General features: G+C 49.2%; 1 protein-coding gene and 1 long non-coding RNA gene across 15 annotated transcripts in view; one reads left to right on the top strand and one right to left on the bottom strand.

Annotated features, from left to right (window-relative positions):
* The window catches only part of LOC149873982 (phosphofurin acidic cluster sorting protein 2-like), a 205,894-nt gene that overhangs the window by 76,740 nt on the left and 105,834 nt on the right, over positions 1-23,320 (bottom strand). For all 14 annotated transcript variants that reach the window (XR_016443193.1, XM_090054132.1, XM_090054125.1 and 11 more), the window contains exon 2: positions 1,870-1,957. Coding sequence is in view for 13 of the 14 variants with exons in the window: in XM_090054132.1 (XP_089910258.1) it covers positions 1,870-1,957 (88 nt within the window). In the remaining variant the exon portion in view is untranslated. The remainder of the gene's footprint in view (positions 1-1,869; positions 1,958-23,320) is intronic.
* Positions 728-18,046, top strand: LOC149873983 (uncharacterized). The gene is made up of 3 exons (XR_016443196.1): positions 728-833; positions 5,312-5,382; positions 15,303-18,046. It is a non-coding gene; the product is annotated as an uncharacterized LOC149873983 (long non-coding RNA).

Genomic DNA, 23,320 nt, shown 5'->3' on the forward strand with positions numbered 1-23,320 from the left:
CGTTGAGCTGCCCACCTCCCTGCGCCCGACCACCTTCCAGGCTCCGAATGCCTCCCTAGGGGCGCCTTATGCTCGGCCAACCCCTCTCCCGGAACATACTCGCTAGCCTGGGGGTAACGTAGCTGCCACCGCCCCGAGAAGGGACTGTCTCGGCCCTATGTCCTCGGAGAAACACAGGCCTAATAGTCCTACAGGTACCCGACCCAGTACAGGCATTTGGGGCACTTCCCTGAGTCGGGGGCCAAAAAGGAAAGTCTCCCTTAGTTCGCAGACCTAAGGGGTCTCTTAGGCATAATTTAGACCCACCCCTCAATAAGTGTCCCACACCAGTCAAAAAGGAGAACTTTATTGATTACAAGGGGTAGGGTAAACTAGGGTACAGGATTGTGCAACCATTTGATTAGGGTGGGCCCTGCACACTGGGGACCGCATCCTCAGCCTGTCTATTTAGGTAACTTGAGCTGGCTGCATTCCTGAGGGAGGGGGGAAACCTGCTCCCTCTGCCTAGGTAACTTGCATCAATTACCTGGGTAAGGGGTTTCTACCTGAGGAGCTGGAATCTGCCCGGTAACAGGTGATGTATTTCAAATTGGTTGGCTGACAGCCAACTGGGGCTGGCCTCCACTGGACCAGGTGAATGAGGTCACAGGGGCTATATAAGTTAGGACGGGAAGGAGGTGGGCTCTCTCTTTGGCCATGAGGTGAAGCAGCAGCCATGCGGGGGACACAGAGAAGCCTTACCATCTGAAACTAGCTCTCTCTCACCCCAAAACTCATGAGCAAGGAACAGCCTGCCTCCAAAGGGAAACTTCACCTGCCTTTGGAAGATGCTTGTGAGTAAGCTACTCAATCTGATTAAATATTTAGCTGGCAGTAACACAGATGCGAATCAAAAGGCTACCTCAGCCACACTGTTTGCTCTTTAGGATTTCTAAGATATTGCTCAATCCTGTACCCTAATTTACCCTACCCCTTATAATCAATAAAGTTCTCCTTTTTGACTGGTGTGGGAGACTTATTGAGGGGTAGGTCTAAATTATGCCTAAGAGACCCCTTAGGTCTGCGGACTAAGGGAGACTTTACTTTTTGCCCCGACTTGGAGAAGTGCCCCAAGTGCCTGTACTGTGTCGAGTACCCATCGGACTATTAGGCCTGTGTTTCCCCGAGGACACAGGGCCAAGACAGTCCCTTCTCGGGGTGGTGGCGGTGATGTTACCCCCAGACTAGCGAGTGTGCTCCGGGAGAGGGGTCGGCCAAGCATAAGGCACCCCTAGGGAGGCATTCGGAGCCTGGAAGGTGGTCGGGCGCAGGGAGGTGGGCGGCTCAACGCAGGAGCACCCCCTACTGGCCCGCCACAGAGCATACAGAGGGGCTAGAGCTTTCTACATAGGGAATCTACAGGGCGGATGTCCTGTTGCTGGAGGAGCTCTATGTACACAAAGAAGAGTAACAAATGCAAGGACAAAGAGAGAGCCTTTGGTTCTGATCCAGTCCCTAGGGCCCCTATCTCCACCACTCTAGCAACAGCTTCATTTGAAAGTATCCCACACCCCATAAGATGGTAGGAAATGCTCAGGCAACAGGAGGAAGCAATAGGGGAAAGATTCTCTTAGGATGGGGGCTGGGCAATAAATTCAGCCTGAGAGCAAGCAGGCACTGGGCAAGTGTCACTGATTCATGGGGGACTTGTTCAAGCTAATGCCAGGGCTGGAACTGTTTCAGGGGAATTTGAAAGGTGCTAGAAAAGAAAAGCTGAGAATGAGGGCTACACAAAGTGAAATACAGGCAAGCCAACTTTTCCCAGCCAGCAAATAAATACCAGCGGTACTTCCCTGCAATTAGGGCAGTGCCATAAAATCAGCAGCTTACCTGGATCTTCACAGCAATAAGCACAGAGCTCAACTCCTTGTCCAGTTCCCTAAGTACCGTGAGCTTCTTCAGACGCAGACTGCAGAGCCTGTAAGACAGAGAGAATGGGACACATTCAGGCACCACCATCCCAGGGGCCCTGCCGCATGGTACAAAGTGATCAGAAGGCAGACTGAATGTGCAGCAGCTGTCTCCCTGCTCTCTCTCCCAGCCACAGGCACAAGCTACACAGAGAAACACCAGGATTCATGCCCCACAGAGAAAGCGGATCAGAAAAGAGGAAAGAAGGAAAATTAACAGAGCTAAAGCAGGATTAAGGGATTACTCTGCCGTAGGAAGTCACAGACCATGTGGTGGAGAGACCCCTCCCAAGTCATACTGCCAGATATACATAAAGTTCTCTCACCACTGGTGTTATTTATAACCTAAAGCACTTAAACCCACTCTCATCCTGAACTAAAGGCAGATACCCATTCATCCCTTAGCACCCAGGCTCACAGTTTTTCCAGCAGGCAGGATATTTCTAGAGAGACAGGGAAGCAAATTTATCACTGTACAAGGCACTGGAAAGGCTCCATTAAGGCAACTCTGCAACACCTCTGGTCACCTGTCTTAAAAAAAGATGAATTTAAAATGGAACAGCTACAAAAATGAGCTACTAGCATGATTAGTGAGAATGGAAAACCTCTCATGGGTGGAAATTTAAAGAGTTTACCTTGTTTAGCTTAGATAAATAAAGGTTGAGAAAAAATATATATATATTTATGGGTAAATATCAGGAAGGCAGAAGAGCTATTTAAGTTAAAGAATATTATTAGCACAAATCCAATGGCCCAAACCACATTTAGATTGGAAATTAGGTGGTTTCTAACCATTAGAAGAATAATATTTTGGAATGGTATTTTGAACAAAGCAATGGGGGCACAAAGAGCCTAAATTGCTTCAAAAGGGAGCTTGGTAAGATCATTAAAAGGGCAGCATGATAGAGTGGGGTGTTCTTGAAGCAGAAATCAGAACATATGTGTGAGGGGGCCAGGACCCTGAGGGGCCCGGCCCGAGCGGGGAATCCCGGAGTTCCGCCCCGCTTCCGGGTCCGGAACCCGGGCGGGGAACTTAAGGTTTCCCGGAACTGGAACCGCGCCGATGCGGGACCGGCGCGGGGAGATAAAAAGGAACCGCCTACCCTGAGCAGGGGAGGACGGAGGCTCCGGCGGGAGCCTGCCCCGGGAGCTGCGGAGCCGGGAGCTACGAGGACCGGAGCTGCGGAGCTGGGAGCTGCGGAGCCGGGAGCGGCGAGACCGGGAGCCGCGGAGCCGGGAGCGGCAGAGACAGGTTCAGCCGCGCTGCGTGCCACGCGGCAGGAGCCGGCAGCGGCGAGGCCAAGTGCCGGGGAGCCGGCAGCGACGAAGCCGGGAGCCGGAGGTCCAGAGGCAGCTGGGCCGGGTGTGGTAAAGCCGGGAGCCGGGCGGCGAGGACCGGCGGCAGTGAGGCCGACCGCCGCGAAGCCAGGAGCGGCGCAGCACCAGCCGGCCAGGCCGGAGGCGACGGAGCCAGGGGGCACAGCAGGCCCCGAACGGACGGAGGTACAACAGGGACCGGTGGCCATTGCACCGGAGGAAGCCGGGAAGGGAGGCTGGGTCGGAGGGACCCTCCTCCGGCGGCTGCGGGCCGCTTGGCCGCGGGGAAGACCCACGGGGAGGGGGGCAGAGTTGTAGAGTTCCCCCGGGTCGAGAGAGTGAGACCCTGAGTTAGAGACGCCTCAGGACGAGTGGAGCGATCAGCACCAGGGAGACTAGGTGCTGATAGGACTCCGGGGGAGGGCCCAGCGGTGTGGGGTACACCCCCCCACTGCGGAACTAAGACGAAGGCAAGGGAGCCCCAATGGAGGCTCCCCACCCGGAGGACCGGGCGAGGGTGTAGGGGAGGAGGAGCCCTCAGGACCCCTGGACCTTGGAGGTACTGTACCCCACGTGGACCGCCATCTTCCCGGCAAGGGTGAACCCCCATATTTCCATCAAGTCGTGGCAGGCGAGAGCGGCGAAGCGGGACGGTCCAACGCGTACCCCTCCTCTCCAGGGGACATCCGGGGATCGGGGTCCCACGGTAAGTGGCACACCCCCATCCCCTTACAATATGATATACAGACGTGAGGACTTGGAATCCCCATAAAATTGCTGAAAAGATATTTTTTATCTCTGTATGGGGTGTGCTGGAATCTGCTGCTTCAGGGCTTCTGAATGTATCATTTGGCGTGGCAGATATTTTTGTTCACATGCTTCTGATGTATTGGGCATTCGCTGCAATTAGAGATGGAGGTCTGGTTGGGGGACACTGGTGCTGCTAATGATACTCAGAAACCTCAGGTGACTGGCTAGTGGGTGTCACACACATTCACGGCTCAAATTGATTGCCAGAACTGAGATCAGAAAGGAATTCCCCTTTTCTCTCAGATCAGATTGGCAAGGATTGTTGGGATTTTTGGCCTTCCTCTATTAGACAAGACATAGCCTTCTTCCTAGGATCTAAGCATATTGTAACTCAGGGGCGGGCAATTATTTTGGGTGGAGGGCCGCTTCGTGAGTTTTGGCAAGCCATCAAGGGCCACATGACAGGCAGCCAGGGCCAGATAAATATTAATTTTCTAGACTTTTTAGGGGCCCAGTGGGCCGCATTTTGCCCACTGCTGTTGTAACTGCGTAACTTTCTTTCCATGGCAATGGCCAAGGACATTTTTCTTCCCTGCTCTTTATCTATGGTACATTCTCTGTGGCCATAGCAAGTCTAGGGGCAAATGACCTCAAGCAGCAGTAGAGGAAATTTAGTTTGGAGATTCGGATAAACTTTCTAGTTATGAGGGTGGTCAAGCGTTGGAACAGGCTGCCTAGAAAAGTTGTGGAATCTCCATCACTGGAAGTTTAAATTTTCAAGAGCAGGTTGAAAAGATGCTTGGCTGGGATAGTTTAGTCAGGGATGATCCTGCTTCAGCAGGGAGCTGGACTAGAAGACCTCATGAGGTCCCTTTTAGCTCAACTTTCCCAGTAGGAAGCTTTTGCGACAAACAGATCCTTGCAAACACAGAGTACTAGACTCAGTGGCCTGGGAGACCCTTTCTGCCTATGGTCAAGTGCTCAAAACTATCTACTCTGGCTAGATTTAAAACAAAAATCTGAAAAAGCTATAAACAAGAGTGTTAAAATAATAAGCTAATATAAATGATACTAAAATGGAAAAAATATAAACATATCAAAAGTAGAAACCTCATTTTGAAAAACACCTGAAAGAAGGAAGAGGTTACAGGACCTTACTAGGTGACTGCTACAATGGAAGTAACAGATGTGGCATTATGTCATAAATCTTACTCTGTCATTGGCTTACTGCGTAACCTTGGACAAGTCATGCTTCCACCCCTGTGCTTTGATGTGTTCCTCTGTTCCCCTTTCAGGACAGTATACGAGGACCTGGAGCTTGGCTGGAGCTTCTCAGCACTACAGAAATTACTGTGGTTAGTGAGAGGTATGCATTAGTCAGGTACTTATTTTAAAACAGCCAATTGTGTCTGTGTCTGTGTCTGCTTCTAAATGCTGATCAGGACACTCCACAGAGGGTTTTTTCCAGGACACAATCACATACAGTTTTCCTGAGCATGTAATGTCTATGAGATTAGCTTGCTGGCATTATCTGGTATTCTGTGGGGCCACAATATCTAGAGCAGGCATACTCCAGCTCGCAACCTAATGCCTCTCAGATGTCAGGAACTTTTCAGACTAAACCTACATTTTCCTTCCCCAGATAATTTCATCTCATTACTCTCTATTCTATTGTCTTGCATCTCCCATGACACTTCCTCTCCCAGTGTGTTCAACCCACTCTAATCTTGATAACCCCACCTACACCAAAGAGAATTTTTGTTAAATTTCCCAAGCATTTTAAGGATCACATTTTGACACCTCCAAGCACTTATATTTTGTCTGAATTAGGAAACATAAAGATTATGTAAGTATTAGATAACCATGAACTCTACATTCCCCACCTCCACCCACCTGCTGACCTCAAATACCAATGCCAAGGTAAGAGATATCAACGTGTTACTTCACTGAGGAGGAAGGAGGGGGTAGAGAAAGAGAGAGAGAGAGAGAGAGGAAAAGAAAAAGAAAAGGCCCAAAAGTAGTTTGGGGTTTAGCCAGCATATGTTTACTAATTGACCTGACCTTGATTTTTGCCCAGTTCAAACAAATCCTCAGGCAAGTCCAGGATTAAATGTGCATTAAATAAAGCTTAAGGCCTGAAAGGGACCACTTAATCATCTAGTCTGACCTCCTGCAAAGTCCAGGCCATTTTCTATCAAGTAGGTAACCTTGGAATTAAGCCAATAATTTGAGTGCGACTAACACCACTCTTCCAGCATGGCATTCAGTCCTGATCTGAAGAAATTAAGAAATGGAAAATACAGCATTTCCCTTGGTAGTTTGTTCCAGTAGGTAATCACAGCCATTATGAAAAATGTCTGTACTATTTCTAGTCCAAATATGTCTGGCTTCAGCATCTAGCCCTTGGCTTCTGTCACACCTTTCCCTGCCAGACTGAAGAGGTGAGGGCACAAAAGACTGAAGAGTGCCCAATACCTTCTCCCCATGACAGTATTTACTCACTGTAATTAAGTCACCTCAACTTCCTTTCTGCTAAAGAGCTCAGTCTTTTCACTTTAAGTAGCTCATTGTAAGGCATTTTTTTTTCTTCAAAATGTTTTATGGCTGTTTCCTGTATCCTCTCAATCTTTCTACATCCTTTTTAAAATGAGAACACTGGAACCAGATGTAGTATTTCAGTACCGACCTCACCAGTACTACACAGAGACAGAAAAAAATCACCCTCCTTTTGCTATTCCTTTTACATCTGAAGATTGTATTAGCCCTTTTTTTCTGGGCATCATACTCAGCGCTTAGGCATTGCTTGTCCACTCTGACCCCCAAAACTCTTTCAGACTCTCTGTTTCCAGGGTAGTGTCCCCTATTCTGTAAGCATGGCCTTTGAGCATATATAGCCTCCAGTGAGTCTAAATCCAAGATTCTTGGTTTCCACAGGTTCTAGTGTATAGATTACAGAATTATTACATTTACAACAGCTCACACAGGGTAACCAAAGACCTATAACTTGAACACAAACATTTATCAGAGACATCAAGATAAATGTTATAAAAGCAAACTGAAAGAGAGATAAGATACAGTGAGCAAGACCTGTCCAATGATCCACTCAGATCTCAAGTGGAAGCTCCAAGATCAGGTGACATCCAGTATAAGACACACCCAACATGTACCCTCTATATCACAAGTTGCATGTGCAAATACTACGTCCATTTTTGCATTGCCTCACCCCAAATTCTAGGGTATGCACACCTGATAGGTTCTTGGTTTTTAACACCCTCTACGAATTAACATTGTGATAGGATGCTAATGTTGACTTGTTGCTATGAAAAATGCAAAGCGTGGGGCCCCTGAGTTTCATACAAGAAATCTTTATATTTATATTTATAAACACCCCCTACACCCTTCCGGGGGTGCGTGTAGTGGTGGGAGCCACCACCCCCACTCCCCCTATGACTCAGTCCCACGCCATGCCCCTGCTGGGCAGCCCCAGCCCCAGTCCCACTCCCTCCCCCACCACTGGGGCAGCCCAGCCCACCTTGCCTCACGTGAAGATCCAGGGGCACGTGTCTTCCTAAGGCATGTGCAATGGTGGGAGCTGCCTCCCCCGGCCTTGACCAGGTGCTCATGGCTCTGTCCTGCACCCCGATCTCCTCTGGCTGTGCACCACCTGCCCCAGCTCCACTCCCTCCCACATGGTAGGGGCCTCAATCTGTGCCACCCAATTAAAAACAAAATATATATATATACACACATATATATATAAGGGGGTACAGGAACTTAAACTTTGAGTCAAAAGGAGTAAACTTATTTAAAAAGGTTGAAAATCCCTGGCATAGTGTGTATAGAGATGATTGCATAATAACTGAAAAATAAATTCTTAGTTTTGTCAATTGTGGGGTGGGTGAACAGTGGGGGGTGTGTGGGTGGGTAGGTGTGGTATGTGTGTATGGCAGGTGTGAGTGGGGTGTGTATGTGTGTGTATGTGTATGGCAGGCGTGTTTGGTGGGGGTGGTAGGATGTAGGGTGTGGCTGTGTGTGTGGGAGGGCACAGGGTATGTTGGAGGGTTGTGTATACGTGGGAGATTGTGGGGGCAGGGTGTGGGTGTGAGGGAGGTTCAGGGGTGTGAGGATCCCCCCATACTCCTCCCATGGTGCAGCAGCAAATGGGACGCTCAGTGCCCTGAGGGGCATGACTCCAGCCAGCACTGCACATTGCAGCGAGGGGTGCATCCTCTGCCTGGCTGCCTGTACCACCGGTGCTCCCTGCCACTAAGGCACAGCCCCTGCACTCGCACAGCAGAAAGGAAAGCCCCATGTGCTGGAGCTGGCTGCCTTCCCTGCCAGGGCTGTGCAGCACTACAGAGAAGCCTCAGCTGCTGGAGGGGTACATTTTTAGGGCTGCATGTACACATGGGTGCCTCACTCCCACCCTCGTGGGCAGAAGGGCTGGGTGAGGCACAATTTTTTGGGGGGCCCCACAGGCCAGATGAAAGTCCTTGGTGGGTTGGATCCGGCCTGCAGGCCTAACCTATTCTTAAAATTGTGCAAACAGCCCTCATCCACAACAATCAGACAGTGCCTAAAAACGTCAAGACCAACCTAACTTGCCACAGAAAGCAGGGAGATGGGGCTACTGTTAAGATCCTGCCGCTGCAAGAACTGGAAGCAGTTTGTCAAAGTACACTTGAAAGTGTATAATTATTAAGAAATAGGCGATCAGGACTCATAGTAGAGATGATATCTTTTATTAGACCACCAAGATTTTTGCAAAAAAAATTCTTTAATTGCAAGCTTTTGGGCACAGGGTATGTTGGGGGGGTCTGGTTCTGAGATGGCAAAACCTGTTGATAAAAGGAGTACTCCTGTGGGCAAAGGGAGGGACTCCTGGTGGCAAAGGTCCAGGGTTAGGGGACAGGACTTCCAGTCCCAAGATAGCAACCAGGGCACCTGTCAGGAGATGGGGCTAAGCATGTGGCCCTTGACAGCCTGTCAAAACTTTATTGATGTGTAATATCAATAGAACACATTAAATAGACTGAGAACAGGCCATCAGACAGCTCTCAAAGGATACCCATAAATGGTGGTATTTCTAGTAGAGTTCTGTAAGCATAAAAACTAGGCCTGAAGCTATACAGTATCATATCACTTATCTGGAAGTAAATATAATCATCACTGCTGATAAAATGTGTGGATAACACGAGGACTGACCCAACAAATAAGGAGAGAACAATCAAGAGTTTTCTGGATGATTGTAACCTGGGCCTATTCAAACAAAAATATTGCTAAAGGCAGGTTCACCCATCTAGAAATAGAAACAAGAGATCATACCAACAGAGTAATAGATTATTCTGAAAAACCAAAATTCTAAAAAGGGATTTAAAGTTATACTGGACAAACAACTCAAAGTGAGCTGCTTCTAGTGAGATGCTGTGGTAAGAGGACTTAGATACATCACAGTGTTAGAAATATTATTAAAAATGTATAATGAATAGAGTGTTGTTAGAACTGCACAGTTTGTATCTCGTACCTGATAAGCAGAAACACCACCAAGGACATCTTGACTAATTTGCTATCTCTTTCCTATAATAAATCACACATACCTTCAAACTCCCTCTTCTTTCTCAAGGAAATTACAGAAGCTGTGATTTAATTGGCTGTGTCCTTGAGAAAGAGAGGAGTTTGAACTTTTGGTAACCTGGAGAGCTTTCTAAACATGCGTAATTAGCTAATGCATATATGCCTATCCGCCCCGCATACTTAAGTAGTTAATTATAATGCACATGCGACGGATGACGTGACGTCATTTCATGTATGTTTGTATGAACCGGAAATGAGTTGTAAGAGTTCCTGCTTCTGCACACGTGCCCAGGAGGGAAGGGATAAAAGCCAGCTAAGAGTTTTCCTCAGGGGCAGAGTGGTCTTTTGTCTGAACTCTGACCCTATTTGCAAATATATCCTTTGTGTTACTAACAATGTGTGCCTGAGGAATTATTATTCGTGAGCCTCCAAAGAAACGAACCGCAATTTTCATATCAATTTTGGCGAGCCAGCCAGGAGCTCTTGTGGACGACCCCGAAATCCAGCGACAAATCGCCTCCGGCACGACGGGGAGTGCGCACCGAGCCAACTTTTTGGGCTCGCCCTAGGTCTGAGACGTGAGTCAGGATATTCGGGATGTTAAAGGCTCCTGTGCAAATTTTTGGTTTCTGGAGTCGCCAGGTACACATTCCGGTATTTTGATCAAGATCTCTGGGGTATCTGAGTGAGTATACGAATTCCCTTTGCCCAATTTGGTTCTGGATCCAAAACAAAGGGGGTAAACGATCTCTGGGGAACTTTTTTGGCTCAGCTTTCAGTAAACCATCTGTTGTTACGGGTCTTTTGGTATTTAGTGTGCCTTGGGCGCACTCTTGTGGGCAAATGGGTACGGGTCGCTCCCGTGTAGAAACTCTGGATACGCCCTTAAAATTCATGTTACGTCATTCTAATAAGTTCGCAAAGCCGGTGGATTATGGAGTAAAGATGAAAAAGAATGATTTAATTAAGTTTTGTCAACTTGGGTGGCCAACATTTGGGGTCCACTGGACCCCGAAAGGATCCTTTGTAGTAAAAGAAGTGATAGCTATCCATGAAATAGTTATGCAGAACGGGTATTGGAATCAGTTTCCTTATATTGATTGTTGGTTGTGGGTGGTTCAAAATCAACCACCTTGGATTAAAGAATGCTTAGTAAAGTCTCATGTGATGGTTGTTAAAGGAAAGACTCGAGGAGGACCGCCTGTACTCCCTGAGTCTAATGATGGGGGGGATTCTGAATTGGCTGAGTATCAGACCCGCTCTCCGGTTGCCCTGTCAGGTAGTGAAGATGAATCAGACACCTCCTTGGAATCCAGTCCCTCTGCACCACTGCTCCCTCCCTCAGGGAGACCACCACCAGCGTATCAAAGCATACCTAATGATTTAGAGCATGAGCCTCAGCCAAGTGCCCCATCTGAATCAGGGAATAAGGGTTATTATTTGCACAAGCCTGTAGAGTAACAGCCGGTGCTGAACTGCCCGATGCGAGAGGTTATCGGAGAGGGGGGCAATGCAACTTTTGTCTACACCCCATTTAGTACTTCAGATTTATTTAATTGGAAGAATCAGAGCCCCTCTTTTCGTGAAGACCCTGAAAAGATGAGGGACCTGTTTCAATCTATTGGGCAGACTCATCGACCCACTTGGGCTGATGTCCAGATGATGCTCCAGACCCTCCTGACCTTGGAGGAGAGGAGATTAGCGTTGGGGACGGCAGAGCGCATTGCAGCAGCCAGGGTAGAAGCAGAGGGAGCTGCTGGTCGTACCTTGCGTGATACCTGCCCTGTTGAAGAACCGAGATGGGATAATCATACTGCAGAAGGAAGAGAGCTGAGTGCACGGTATCTGGGAATTATAGTGGAAGCAATGGGAAAGGCAGTGCCTCGGGTTACTAATCTGTCTAAGTTGTATGAAGTGAGACAGGGAAGAGAGGAGGATCCCTCAGCTTTCCTTGGGAGGCTGTATGAGGCGTTTCACAGGTTTTCGGATTTAGACCCAGAAGCCCCAGATAATCAACGCATGGTAAATCTTATGTTTATTGGTCAGTCTGCTGCTGATATCTGTAAGAAGTTACAGAAAACTGATGGAGGTGCTGGGAAACCGATTTCAGAGCTGGTGGAAATTGCATATAAGGTATATGGGAATCGTGAGCAAGTGCAGGAGCGCAAGGAGGATAAAAAGGCTCAGCGACAGTTATGGCAGCGCTGGCAGCTGCTATAACTAGAGGTAACCCTGGAAAGGCTGGGATACAGAAGGGGAAAGGAGAAAGAGTGGGAGCAGACGTTTCTGCTTATTGCAAAGAGAAAGGACACTGGAAGAGCGAATGCCCAAAGCTGAAGGAGAAGAGAGAGGGGGAACCGAGAGGTCACCTCATGCGGGCAGAGGAAAAGGGTGAGGACAAAGAATGAAGGGGACGGGGATCTAAGACCACTACCCTTCGGGTTGGAGCCCGAGAAGATCCCATGGTAACCATTAGGGTTGGTGGCAAAAACTTTGAAGCCTTGGTGGATACTGGGGCTACATTTTCAATGATTCCAGAAAACCCCCCCTGTGCAGGAACTAGTGAACAGCATGTACTTGTGGAAGGGATTGAGGGAACGCAATCCCGACTCCCTGTTTGTAAGCCACTTCTCACCAAAGTGGGGGACCATTTGCTTGAGCACTCCTTTGTATATTCTCCAAGTTGCCCGGTTGCACTCCTTGGGCGGGACCTACTCACAAAATTGCAAGCTGAGATATTTTTCAGAGACGATCAGATGGTGGTCCAGCTACCTGTCAAGCAGAGCTCGAATTATCAGATGGCTCTCCTGGAGGACCGGCGTCCTGCAGTAAGTTCGGAAGGTCACATGACTGGAGTAGACCCTTCGGTATGGGCTGATGGAACCCCTGCGCGAGCTAAGTTCGTCTCCCCGGTAAGGATCATACTCAAGGATGGGGAGGGGCCCGTTCGGGTAAAACAGTACCCACTCAGCCGAGCGGCCAGAGCTGGACTCAAGCCGTTAATAGAGAAATACAAAAGGTGCGGATGGCTAGTGGAAGGGTCCTCACCCTATAACACCCCCATTCGTGGAGTGCCGAAGGCAGATGGGGTCTCATACAGACTGGTCCAAGACCTACGAGCAGTAAATAAGAAGGTCCTTTCAGACCATCCTGTAGTCCCGAACCCTCACACGATTTTGACAAAAGTACTGGGGGAAGCTGAAATATTTTCAGTGCTAGATTTGAAAGATGCTTTCTTCTCTATTCCCCTTCACCGAGAAAGTAAAAAATTGTTTGCTTTTGAATGGGAGGATCCAGATACTTTCCATAAAGCCCAACTCATGTGGACAGTTCTTCCACAAGGATTCATAGCAACCCCCCATATTTTCGGACTTGCCCTTCAGAAGGACTTGGAGGAGTGGAAGGGATCACACCCCGCAGTGACTCTCCTCCAGTATGTGGATGACCTGCTAGTTGCAAGCCCAAACTTGCAGCTTTGCGAGGAAGCCACCAGGTCACTGCTAAACACTCTGGGGAAAAAAGGATATAAAGTCTCTAGAGAGAAAGCCCAAATATGTCAGCCTCAAGTCACATTTTTGGGATATAAGCTCTCAAAAGGAGTCAGAGCCCTGAGTGCAGATCGCATACAGGCAATCCAAGGTCTAACCCCACCTAAATCACCCAAGGAGCTGCCGGCATTCCTAGGGCTAACTGGGTTCTGTGGACTATGGATACCAGATTATGGTGGGAAGGCTAGACCACTGTATGACTCACTGACTAAGGAGAGTCTCACTAAATGGAAATGGAATAAAGAAATGCAGCATGCCTTTGATCTGCTTAAGGCAGCATTAATCCAGCCCCCTGCCCTGGCCATCCCAAATAGTAAAAAGCCATATCGACTGTATGTTCATGAGAATCGAGGGGTCGCATCAGGGGTGCTGACACAGCCATCAGGCCCGATCTGGAGACCCGTGGGATATTACTCAAAGGTTCTAGATCCAGTTGCACTCGGGTGGCCAGCCTGTCTTCGGGCTGTGGCAGCCACAGCAGTGGTTGTTGAAGAAGCCCAGAAGATAGTCATGGGTGCAGATATGGAAATACCCCTCATGGAGTTCCCCAGATCCTAGGGACTGAGGGAGGAAAGTTTCTTAACCCCTCCAGACAATCACGGTATGAGATATTTTTGCTCTCTAATCCAGGACTTACTTTCAAACATACTACAGCCTTAAACCCTGCAACCTTGCTGCCGGAGTCAGGGAAACCGACGCATGACTGCCTTGAGGTCCTGAATCAGACCACGCAGGTGCGGCCTGACCTTGCTGAGGACCCAATTGAAGACCCAGATGCTGAATACTTCGTAGACGGCTCCAGCTCTGTCATTGATGGAAAAAGATAAACAGGATGTGCAGTGGTAACGTTGGATAACGTAGTATGGAGGGAGTCATTGCCAAGCTCATGGTTGACACAAGCCGCGGAACTCACTGCGCTCACCCGAGCATTACAGCTGGGGACAGGCCAGCGGGTTAATGTATACACTGATTCTCGCTATGCTTTTTCTACAGTCCATGCGCACGGACTATTGTGGAAAGAAAGGGGTTTCATTACGGCTTCTGGGAATAAAATTGCTAACGGCCCTCAGATTATCAAGCTACTAGAGGCACTCCACCAGCCTAAAGAGGTAGCAGTCATTCATGTGTGGGCCCATGGGAAGGCTGCTGAGGAAAAGCATAAGCTTGGAAATGCAAAGGCTGATGCGGCAGCAAAGGAAGCCGCATTTATTGGGGGAGAAGTGGAGGAAGTATCCAGGCAGGCTTTGTCCCATGCCATATGGCCATACGTCCGGGATTTAGTCCCGCAGTATTCACCTGAAGAAGATAAATTTGCACAGAAGCTTGTGCAGAAAAGAACTCCCAGGGGTAGTGGATAGTACCGGGAGGAAAGGTCATGATACCCAGGCCACTGCTTTGGGAAGTGCTGCATCAGCTTCATGCAAGAACCCATACGGGAGGCTTGGCTATGGGTGATCTAGTGATCCGTCAAGCAGTAGCCCCAGGGCTATATGTAGAAGCTCAGCGCATTGCTACCAGGTGCATCACATGCCAGAAAGTAAACCCTCGAAGGAAACCCCCTGTGCCAATGGGAGGTAGACCCTGGGCAGTGTACCATGGACAAGCATGGCAGATTGATTTTGCCGAGCTCCCACGGTCCGGACATCATGGGTTTTTACTTGTCATGGTAGACCAGCTCTCTGGTTGGGTCGAGGCATGGCCCACCAGGACTGCCACTGCGGCTACAGTAGTCAAGTATTTGTTGCAGGAGATCATTCCCCGGTATTCCCTGCCTGAATCCATCGAGTCGGATCGAGGACAACGCTTTGTGGGAAAGGTAGTTCAAGAAGTCGCGCAAGCTCTCAAGATCACTTGGAAACTACACACACCATGGAGACCACAGAGTTCAGGACAAGTGGAACGCATGAATAGTACCTTAAAGACTACTCACCAAAATCTGTATCGAAGCACGCCTTAAGTGGCCTCAAGCATTGCCGCTAGCTCTTACTTGCATTCGAAACACTCCCCGACGGGGCATTAAATTAACCCCATATGAAATTATGTTTGGCAAGCCCCCTCGAGTCTTACCCCCTGGGATGCGAGAAAATGTAACTTTTGAATTAGGTAATAGTGAGCTTCATATGTACGTTATTGCTTTGCAGTCTGTCTTGTCTTCTCTTCACAGGTATGCAGCTTCCTTTCAGCGTCTGCCTTTAGACGTACTGGTACATGACTTCTGCCCGGGAGACTGGGTCTTGGTGCAGCGGTGGAAAAAGGAACCTTTGACTGAGAGGTGGAGTGGCCCTTTCCAGGTACTTCTAACAACCCACACCGCTGTAAAGATTGCTGACCATGACCGTTGGATACACCATACCCGTGTGAAACGACATCCACGAGCGTCAGAGGACACCAACTCCCAGGACGAACTCACTCCGGAAGCTGAGTTGTCCTCGGAACAAGAAGCCAGCAAGTGGAGCTGTGAACCTACTGGTGATCTCCAAGTGTGCCTGAGACGGCTTAATCAAAGTTCAGAAAATTAGACAAGAAAGTAAAAAGAAAAAGTTTAGGCTGTATTTGATCTCAAGAAAGGGAGAATATGGTGGGAATCTTAATATGCCTTGTTGTTATCTATGTAGTAAGACAAGCAGGATTGAGCAGCCCTAGCCGCCAGCCTATATCCCTGCTTCCCCCAATTGCTCCCCCAGGGATAAATTTGCATGTTGACATGATGGAAAGAATTGCAGGTACCTTCAATCTCACCAACTGCTGGGCCTGTGGGGGACTCCGAGAGGCCGGAGAACAGTGGCCTTGGAGGGCTTTTCCTTTGGCCCCAAAATGGTTGGTAAGTGATAAGGCGGATGTTAAGAGTACTGGTCAAAAATGGGATGAGAACCGCAGCTGGGATCTTTCCCAAGTGGCATTAGGAGAGTATTGTATTAGCAATAATGGTACAGGGAGGAGTTTGGGACATAGCCAGTGTACATGGACATTGAAATGGGTCCAAGCATGCACTACCTGTTATGCCCTTAATTGCAGCAAGTATGCAGGTCAATGGAATTCTACTGCTGTTAAGCTCCCAAAGTCCACGTGGATGAAATGTAACCCATCCACTCCACAATCATCCCCGTATGATAAAGACACCTGCTTCAGAAAGGTCAGAAGGGCAAGAGTATCACGTTTCGATCCTAACATTACAAAATGTCAGGCATATAATGAGACCCGAAGTGAACGATTCATACCTTACTTCTATAATTGGCAATGGGCGCACCCGAATGGCACGATGGCGTGGTTTAATAGATATTGGAGTGCCTCAAATGACACAAATGAAATAACCGAGTGCGAGTATAGGGATAAAGATGGCGTATGGAGATGTCAGCTTAAACCGAGTGACCATTACACCGGCCCTTTAGGGCATAGGGACAACAAATACTATCCCCCTCTTTTCTGGTGGAACCATGACCCCCTGGCCTTGGGAGGGGAGAACAGGACCTTAAAAGGACATTATTGGATTTGTGGAAGGCGAGCCCATACGGTACTGCCACAAAGGTGGACAGGAACCTGCTATATTGGGGTAATTGTACCAGCTTTCTTTTTGCTACCATCTGAGGTTGGAAATAAGTTGGGAGTCTCTTTGTATGATAATTGGAAAAGGACCAAGAGAAGTATTGATGTAAGTTTGACACAGGGTGGCTCCCAAAAGTGGAAGGAGGATGAGTGGCCCCCTCAAAGGATTATTGAGTATTATGGACCAGCTACATGGGCTAATGATGGGAGTTGGGGATACCGCACACCAATATACATGCTAAATAGAATCATCAGGTTGCAGGCAGTCTTGGAAATAATTACTAACCAAACTGCCACTGCTCTCGAGTTACTGGCCCGACAGAGTTCTCAGATGAGATAAGCCATATACCAAAATCGAATGGCCTTAGACTATTTACTCGCAGAGGATGGCGGAGTCTGCGGAAAGTTCAACCTTTCTAATTGTTGTCTCCAAATAGATGATAATGGAAAAGCAGTCTTAGAGATTGCCAAAGAGATTAGGAAAATAGCCCACGTACCAATACAAACATGGGAAAACACATGGGATAAAGACTGGTGGTCTAATCTACTTGGAGGACCCTGGTGGAAGAAAGTAGGGTTTGTATTTTTGTGTGCTCTGACTGGTTTGATTTTTATTCCTTGCCTTACTCCCTGTCTCACTAGATTGATAACCACCACAGTTGAAGGGATGCAAGTTCCAGCAGTCCCCCTCAAAGCGCAGACTGTAGCAAAAGTCATGGTACTCAGAAAAATTCCTCGTAATTATCTTGATCTGCCTAAATGAAAATGGGGAGCAGAAAGCATCTTGAGGGGGGAATATTGTTAGAAATGGAATATTGTTAGAAATGCACAGCTTGCATCTTGCACCCGATAAGAAAGAAACACTGCCAAGGACTTTTTTTTCCTTTCCCAGCCTTGCCACAGCTTTTCTTATGCTAAATTGCAGACTCTCCCCCAGCTTCTCCCTAGCCTTTCTCATACAGATTACAGAAGCTGGAATTCAACTGACTGTGTCCTTGAAAGGGGGAGGTGGGTTGAACTCTTGGCAACCTGCTGTAGTTTCTGAGCATGCTTAATTAGCTGATGCATATTTACCTCTCCACCCTGCATACTTAAGTAGTTAATTATACTATACATGCGATGTATGTAGTGATGTAACCACATGTATGCTTGTATGAAATGGAAGTGAGCTGTAAGAGTTCCTGTTTCTGCACACGTGCCCAGGAGGGAGAAGATAAATACTGCCTGCAAAATTCCTTTGTTGGTTCGGAGTAATCTGAGTTCTTGACTCTGCTCTGACCCTATTTGCAAATACACCTTTTGTGCCATCTAATGAGTGTGTGTCTGTGATTTTTGTGGCCTCCAGAGAAACGAACCGCTTTATGCATCAGATGGACCCCTGTTCTGCTCCAGTTTGACAATTTGTCTCTAAGGAAGAGAGTCCCAAGTCAGGGAGTGGCTTGAATTGTAAGCAGTAATCTGTGTCTCTTGGGTTATTCCTATCAGTTTTGATAGGAGTTCCAACATCTGGCTGACTGAAGAAACAAGATGGCTGGGGTCCAGAGTCCAGAGAGTAGGGGAATTTCAGGACTCTAATGAGAACTCCTCCAAGGAAAAGGAACTCTGGCCTTACAATGCCACTGGAGGAGACAAAGAGTCATTAGCCCCAGCACACCACTAATTTGAAGCAAACACCCCCAAACACTACATATATAACAGTTCATGGACAACCTGGGAGGGAGGTTAGTTTGTCAGCAGAGACTATAACATCCAAATGTACAATGTGAGCATAAACAAGAAGGCAGAGGTTCTTATTATTCTTCCTTAAACAGCAACTGCGTGCTGTCAGGAAATTACTGAGGTAAACAGGGCCAGCAGCAGGTTACAGTAATTGGGCAGAGCAGACCATAAGGAAACAGATACTGTACTCCTTTGAGATAAACTAAAATGAAAGCTGAGGTCAGCAGGTGGCCAGGCCACTGCCAGAGCACCTCATGGAAGAGCTTCCTCAGTACCTTCCTGCCTTGGGAAGCTTAATCTACATAAAAAGAATATGACTGAAAATATTAAGGCAAACATGGTAAACCTCTCCTCACTCCCCTCCCCATATCTGACCTCCATTAGCTTGGGGCAGGCACAGGCACTGGGTTGGAGGAAAGGAAAGCAGCAGTGAACTGTTCAGCAACCATAATACAGGGAAGATACACTCCATGCTTCTTGATAGGGCAGCCCTAGTGCCAGCTTCTTGCATGACATTGGTGGTTTTGCAAAGCCTTTATCTGAAGACATTACCAGGGCTTTCTGTATGCCTAACCTATATAGGCCACCACATCTGCTCATAATTGGCTAATTTAGCTTTTGGCCAGAGGCACCTCCATCACTAACCAGAGCACTCGGTTCAACCAAATTTGCAGTTTGGAGATACGGCTCATCTCAGGCCTTACTTAGGTGCATGCACAATGAAGCTAGGGAGAAGGATGAAATGCACCAAAACAGCCCCTGGAAGGAGTGATCCAGGCAGAGGAGCCAAGCACCTGCTGCTGGGCTCCTGTGTATAGAGTCGACCCCCCGCTGTGCTAGCTAATGCTGGAGTTAAGTGTGCCAGTCCCAGTGCTGGTAAGCAGCCCCTGCATTGCTGTATTGCTGTGCTCATTATTTCCATCCACATAGGATCCCAGCTCCCTGCTGGCATAGCTCACAGCAGTTCATCAGCATCAAACCAAATACTTCAGGATTTAAGTCTGCACTGCTGGTGAGGAAAGAGGTCTCATGTTGCTGTATCACCAAAGGCTACCCCACACTGTGAGGGGAGCAAGACCACACAGGGATAAGCTAGCCCCAATTAATTCCAGTACTGGGGCTGGGAAGAATTCACGAGGGTAATGCTACTGCCCCAGCCTGCCTGCTGTGGGGATATTCTAACCCACTTGGGGCCAATCCTTTTGGCAGGCATATCAAAAATCATTCCCCAAGCACTCCCTAAATCCCATTCTGATCCCTTTCCCTTACCTGATCTGCTGCTCAGCTTTCTGCTCCCTAACGAAGCTGTATGTGCCAGTAGTGACATGTGTGCTACAGGGTGCCCCTCCTCACACTATTCACCTATGCTGCTTCCCCCAATGTCAGCTTGAGGGGCCACTACTGCTTACTACTAAGATGAACTAAAGAGATCAAAAGCAGCTAAGCCTGGGGTGGGCAAAATACAGCCTGTGGGCTGGATCCGTCCCGCCAGGCCATTTTTTCTGGCCTGCAGGGCCCCTAAAAAAATTAGAAAATTTATATTTAGCTGCCCCTGGCTCCTGCCAAAGATGACAGGTGTCAGGGGCAGCAGGATCTAGGGGAAGCTGCAGCAGGCTCTTGCAACAGCAAGGCCTGCCGGGGCCCTGCCCCCGCACAGCCAGAAGCCCCTCCCTAAGCAGAGACTTCTGGCCTGGGACCATGGGGTTGTTTCCCAAGTGGGAAATTCAGGTAAGAAATGGCAGAGGTAGGGGATGGCTGCAGGGGACTACCCCAGTCCTCAGGGCTGGGCTGGTTCCTGCAGAGTCCCATGGTCCTACCATGCAGCCAGGAGCCACGTGGTGCAGAACAGCCAACAGGTAGGCAGAAAAGTGGGGAAGTTGCAGTGGGGGTGGAGGGAGAGGAAGTGAGTAGGAGAGCAGGAACACAGGGCCTGTGCCAGTGTCCCGGGGCCAGTGCTGGCAGGGGTCTATGGAAGCTAGGCTGGGCAGCATCAGCAGGGAGAGAGAGAAGCTCACTTGGCTCCACAGAGCTCTTGCCAGCCAGGACCCCGCACTCTGTCGCCCACTCTGGGCCACACCAGTACTGGCCTCAGGACACCAGCACGGGCCCTGTGTTCCCGTCTGGCTGTTGCTGGCTCCCACATGCCCGTTTGCTCTCAGTGCCCCCAGCTCCATGGTACAGGCAGGGACGAGCGTGTGCAGCCCTGACTCCACGCGCCCCGTGCTCGCCTGTCTGGGCTGAGCAGTGGCGGCACAGGAGAAACTGCTGCTAAGCCCCATGGCCGGCACTTCCTGGTGCAGCCACCCAGAGCCCATGCAGGGCTGTCCTGCGTCTCTGCCAGGTCACCGCTGCGTCTGGGCTGCCCCATGGAGCAGCAGTGATAGTGAAGAGCAGGCACTGGCAGCCCCGTGTGGGCTCCGAGCAGCTGCACCATGAAGCGCCAGCAGTGGGAGGGGCAGAGGCCGCTTTTCCCCAACTCTGAGCAGCAGTTTGTCCCATGTTGCTGCTGCTCAGCTTGGGCCCCACACTAGGTCTGGGCTTGCCCATCACAGCTGAGCAGCAGCAGTAGCAGCAGCAGCAGCAGCTGGGCACAAACTGCTGCTCGGGGCAGAGGAAAGCGCCCTTCACCACCTTCCTCACTGCCGCCGGGGCAGTGTTTGCTGTGGTTGCCTGGAGCCTGCGCCATGCTAGGCTGTGGTAGGGCTCCTTCACTTGTGAGCTGCCCAGTGGCTGCTCCACATGGCCACTGTTGCCACACTGGGCAGCTCACAAATGGTGGTGAAGGAGCCTCACCACAGCCTAGAGCAGCACAGGCACCAGGTGACTGCAGCAAACACTGCCTAGTGGCCGCGGAGGACACACTTTCATCCACCCTGCCAGTGCTGGCCCCAGGACAGCTACCACTTTCCCCACTTTCCTGCCTGCCTGCCAGCTGCTCTGCACCACGTGGCCCCCATACCCACATCCATGCCCATAATACCATACCCACACATCCACATATCCCCACAAACCCCCACTCACCCATCCATACCCCACAACACCCCTGCACACCCCACACAATATACAAAAGTAAGATTGCATTTTGAGCTATTATGCAATCACTTCTGTATATACAGCACAAACGCACACAAATCAAGACTTTTTAAAAATTAAATTAAAATTAAAAAATATTATTAGGGGTGTTTGATTTTTATTATACTATTTGTTTTTTTTCCCCCTAAGTCCCCAAAGGAGTGCTTTCAGTGGCAAAGGTCAGAGGTTACGAGTGGGACTTCTAGTCCCAAGATGGCAACCAGGAGGCAGGGCACTATCTATGCGGCCCTTGGTAGCCTGCCAAAACTCAGTAAGCGGCCCTATGCCTGAAATAACCGCCCACCCCTGAGCTAAGCACTCAAGGCCCTGGGGCTGTCCAGGGCAGCCCCTCTCCATTACTTGTATACCATTCTGACAGCCTCTACCTGGCCTGAAAATCAGAACTGGAAGTTCACAGACATCTTGCCCGTTTGCCTTGGACTTTCCAAGTACTTATGAATATCTGCAAGCAGGGAAAACCCTTGGCCAAGGCTAAAGAACTTCTGAGATGAGCAAATTGATACATTTACTTGCTGACCTGGAGTCACACAGGCAAGGAAGTAGAGATCATGCTGCATGCTAAACAACACTCCCATTGTCCACAGTAGGGAGCTGTTTCCCCACACCATCAGGCAGCCAGCCGTGAAAACTATGACCTCCTCTGCAGAACTTGGTAAGGGAATAAGAAAAGAAGGCGAGGAGCTAGGCCCCCAGGTGATGGCTGGGTAGGGTCAAGCCTGAAAACAGCAGATACACTAGGAATAGCTCCTACTGTAGCAGTTAATGGCTCTAGCATAAGACAAAGCTAAGCCAGGGCTATCCAACTTCTAAGTAGCTGATAGCCATGTGCTGCATAAGCCACACTAGCAGGAGCTGCAGGAGTGCCCCTGCTGTACCACACACATGGGAGGGCATACTGCCCCCACCCTCAGCTCCCCAGTTGCAGGCTCCCCTGGCACCATGGGCTGTGCTATTACACCCCAACCCCTAAAAAGGCAAGAAGCAGAAGTCAAAGGAGGCAGGGGAGCCCCCAGCTGCTGTTGTTCCAATTGGACCAATGTGGGGAGTGACAGCCTGGTAGGAAGGGGGGGGGGGAGGGGAATGGCACAGATTAACTCCTCGCTGGCCGCATGCAGCCTGCAGGCCCACAGTTATACAGCCACGAGCTAAGCCACTGCTGTGGTTTAAATGACCAGAGCAGGGACATCTAGAGGCAGCCTGGTCAGGAGGTGGTAGTGCTGGTAAACAGAGGGGTAAAGCAAACCTTCCATGTCTTCACTGTTGTCTGTGTCTAGCTTTCATTCTTGAACACTTGTTATCCTAGGCAATATCACTCACAGCTTACTCTGCTGGACCTACCATACCCATTGAAAGCCATGCAGAGCAGACCATGGCAAGTTCTGAAGCAGCCCTGTCACTTCATTCTGTCTTTAGGCAGAGTCTTTTAGGTCACTGTTCCCTTTACAATCCCACAGGAATCCAGACTAGGATGCATCTCAGATACTTTGGCCGGTACCAGCTCCATTCAGACAGCAGCTCAAGGGGAACAATCTCTTTAGAGCAGGGGGCCCTACCAATATGCATAGAATTGCTACGCTGCTGGGTCATGTTTGCACTCACAACAAAGCACACATCTGTTACATGTAGGCTGAAGGCGAGTCAACAGCATGAACTGCAGGCCTGGGCAGGTCATAGGATCACAAGGTGGGAAAGGATCTCATGACGCCATCAAGTTCAGGCCCCTGCTCAAGGCAAGCTTGTCCCTGATGAAACCCTAGCCACTTGAACCATCCTAGCCAACCTACTCTTGAAAACTTCCAGGGATGAAATTTCCAATTTCTCAAGATA

This window comes from Crocodylus siamensis, chromosome 1 (genome assembly GCF_052110815.1).
Source record: "Crocodylus siamensis isolate JL-2025a chromosome 1, ASM5211081v1, whole genome shotgun sequence".
In the NCBI taxonomy this organism is placed as follows: domain Eukaryota; kingdom Metazoa; phylum Chordata; order Crocodylia; family Crocodylidae; genus Crocodylus; species Crocodylus siamensis.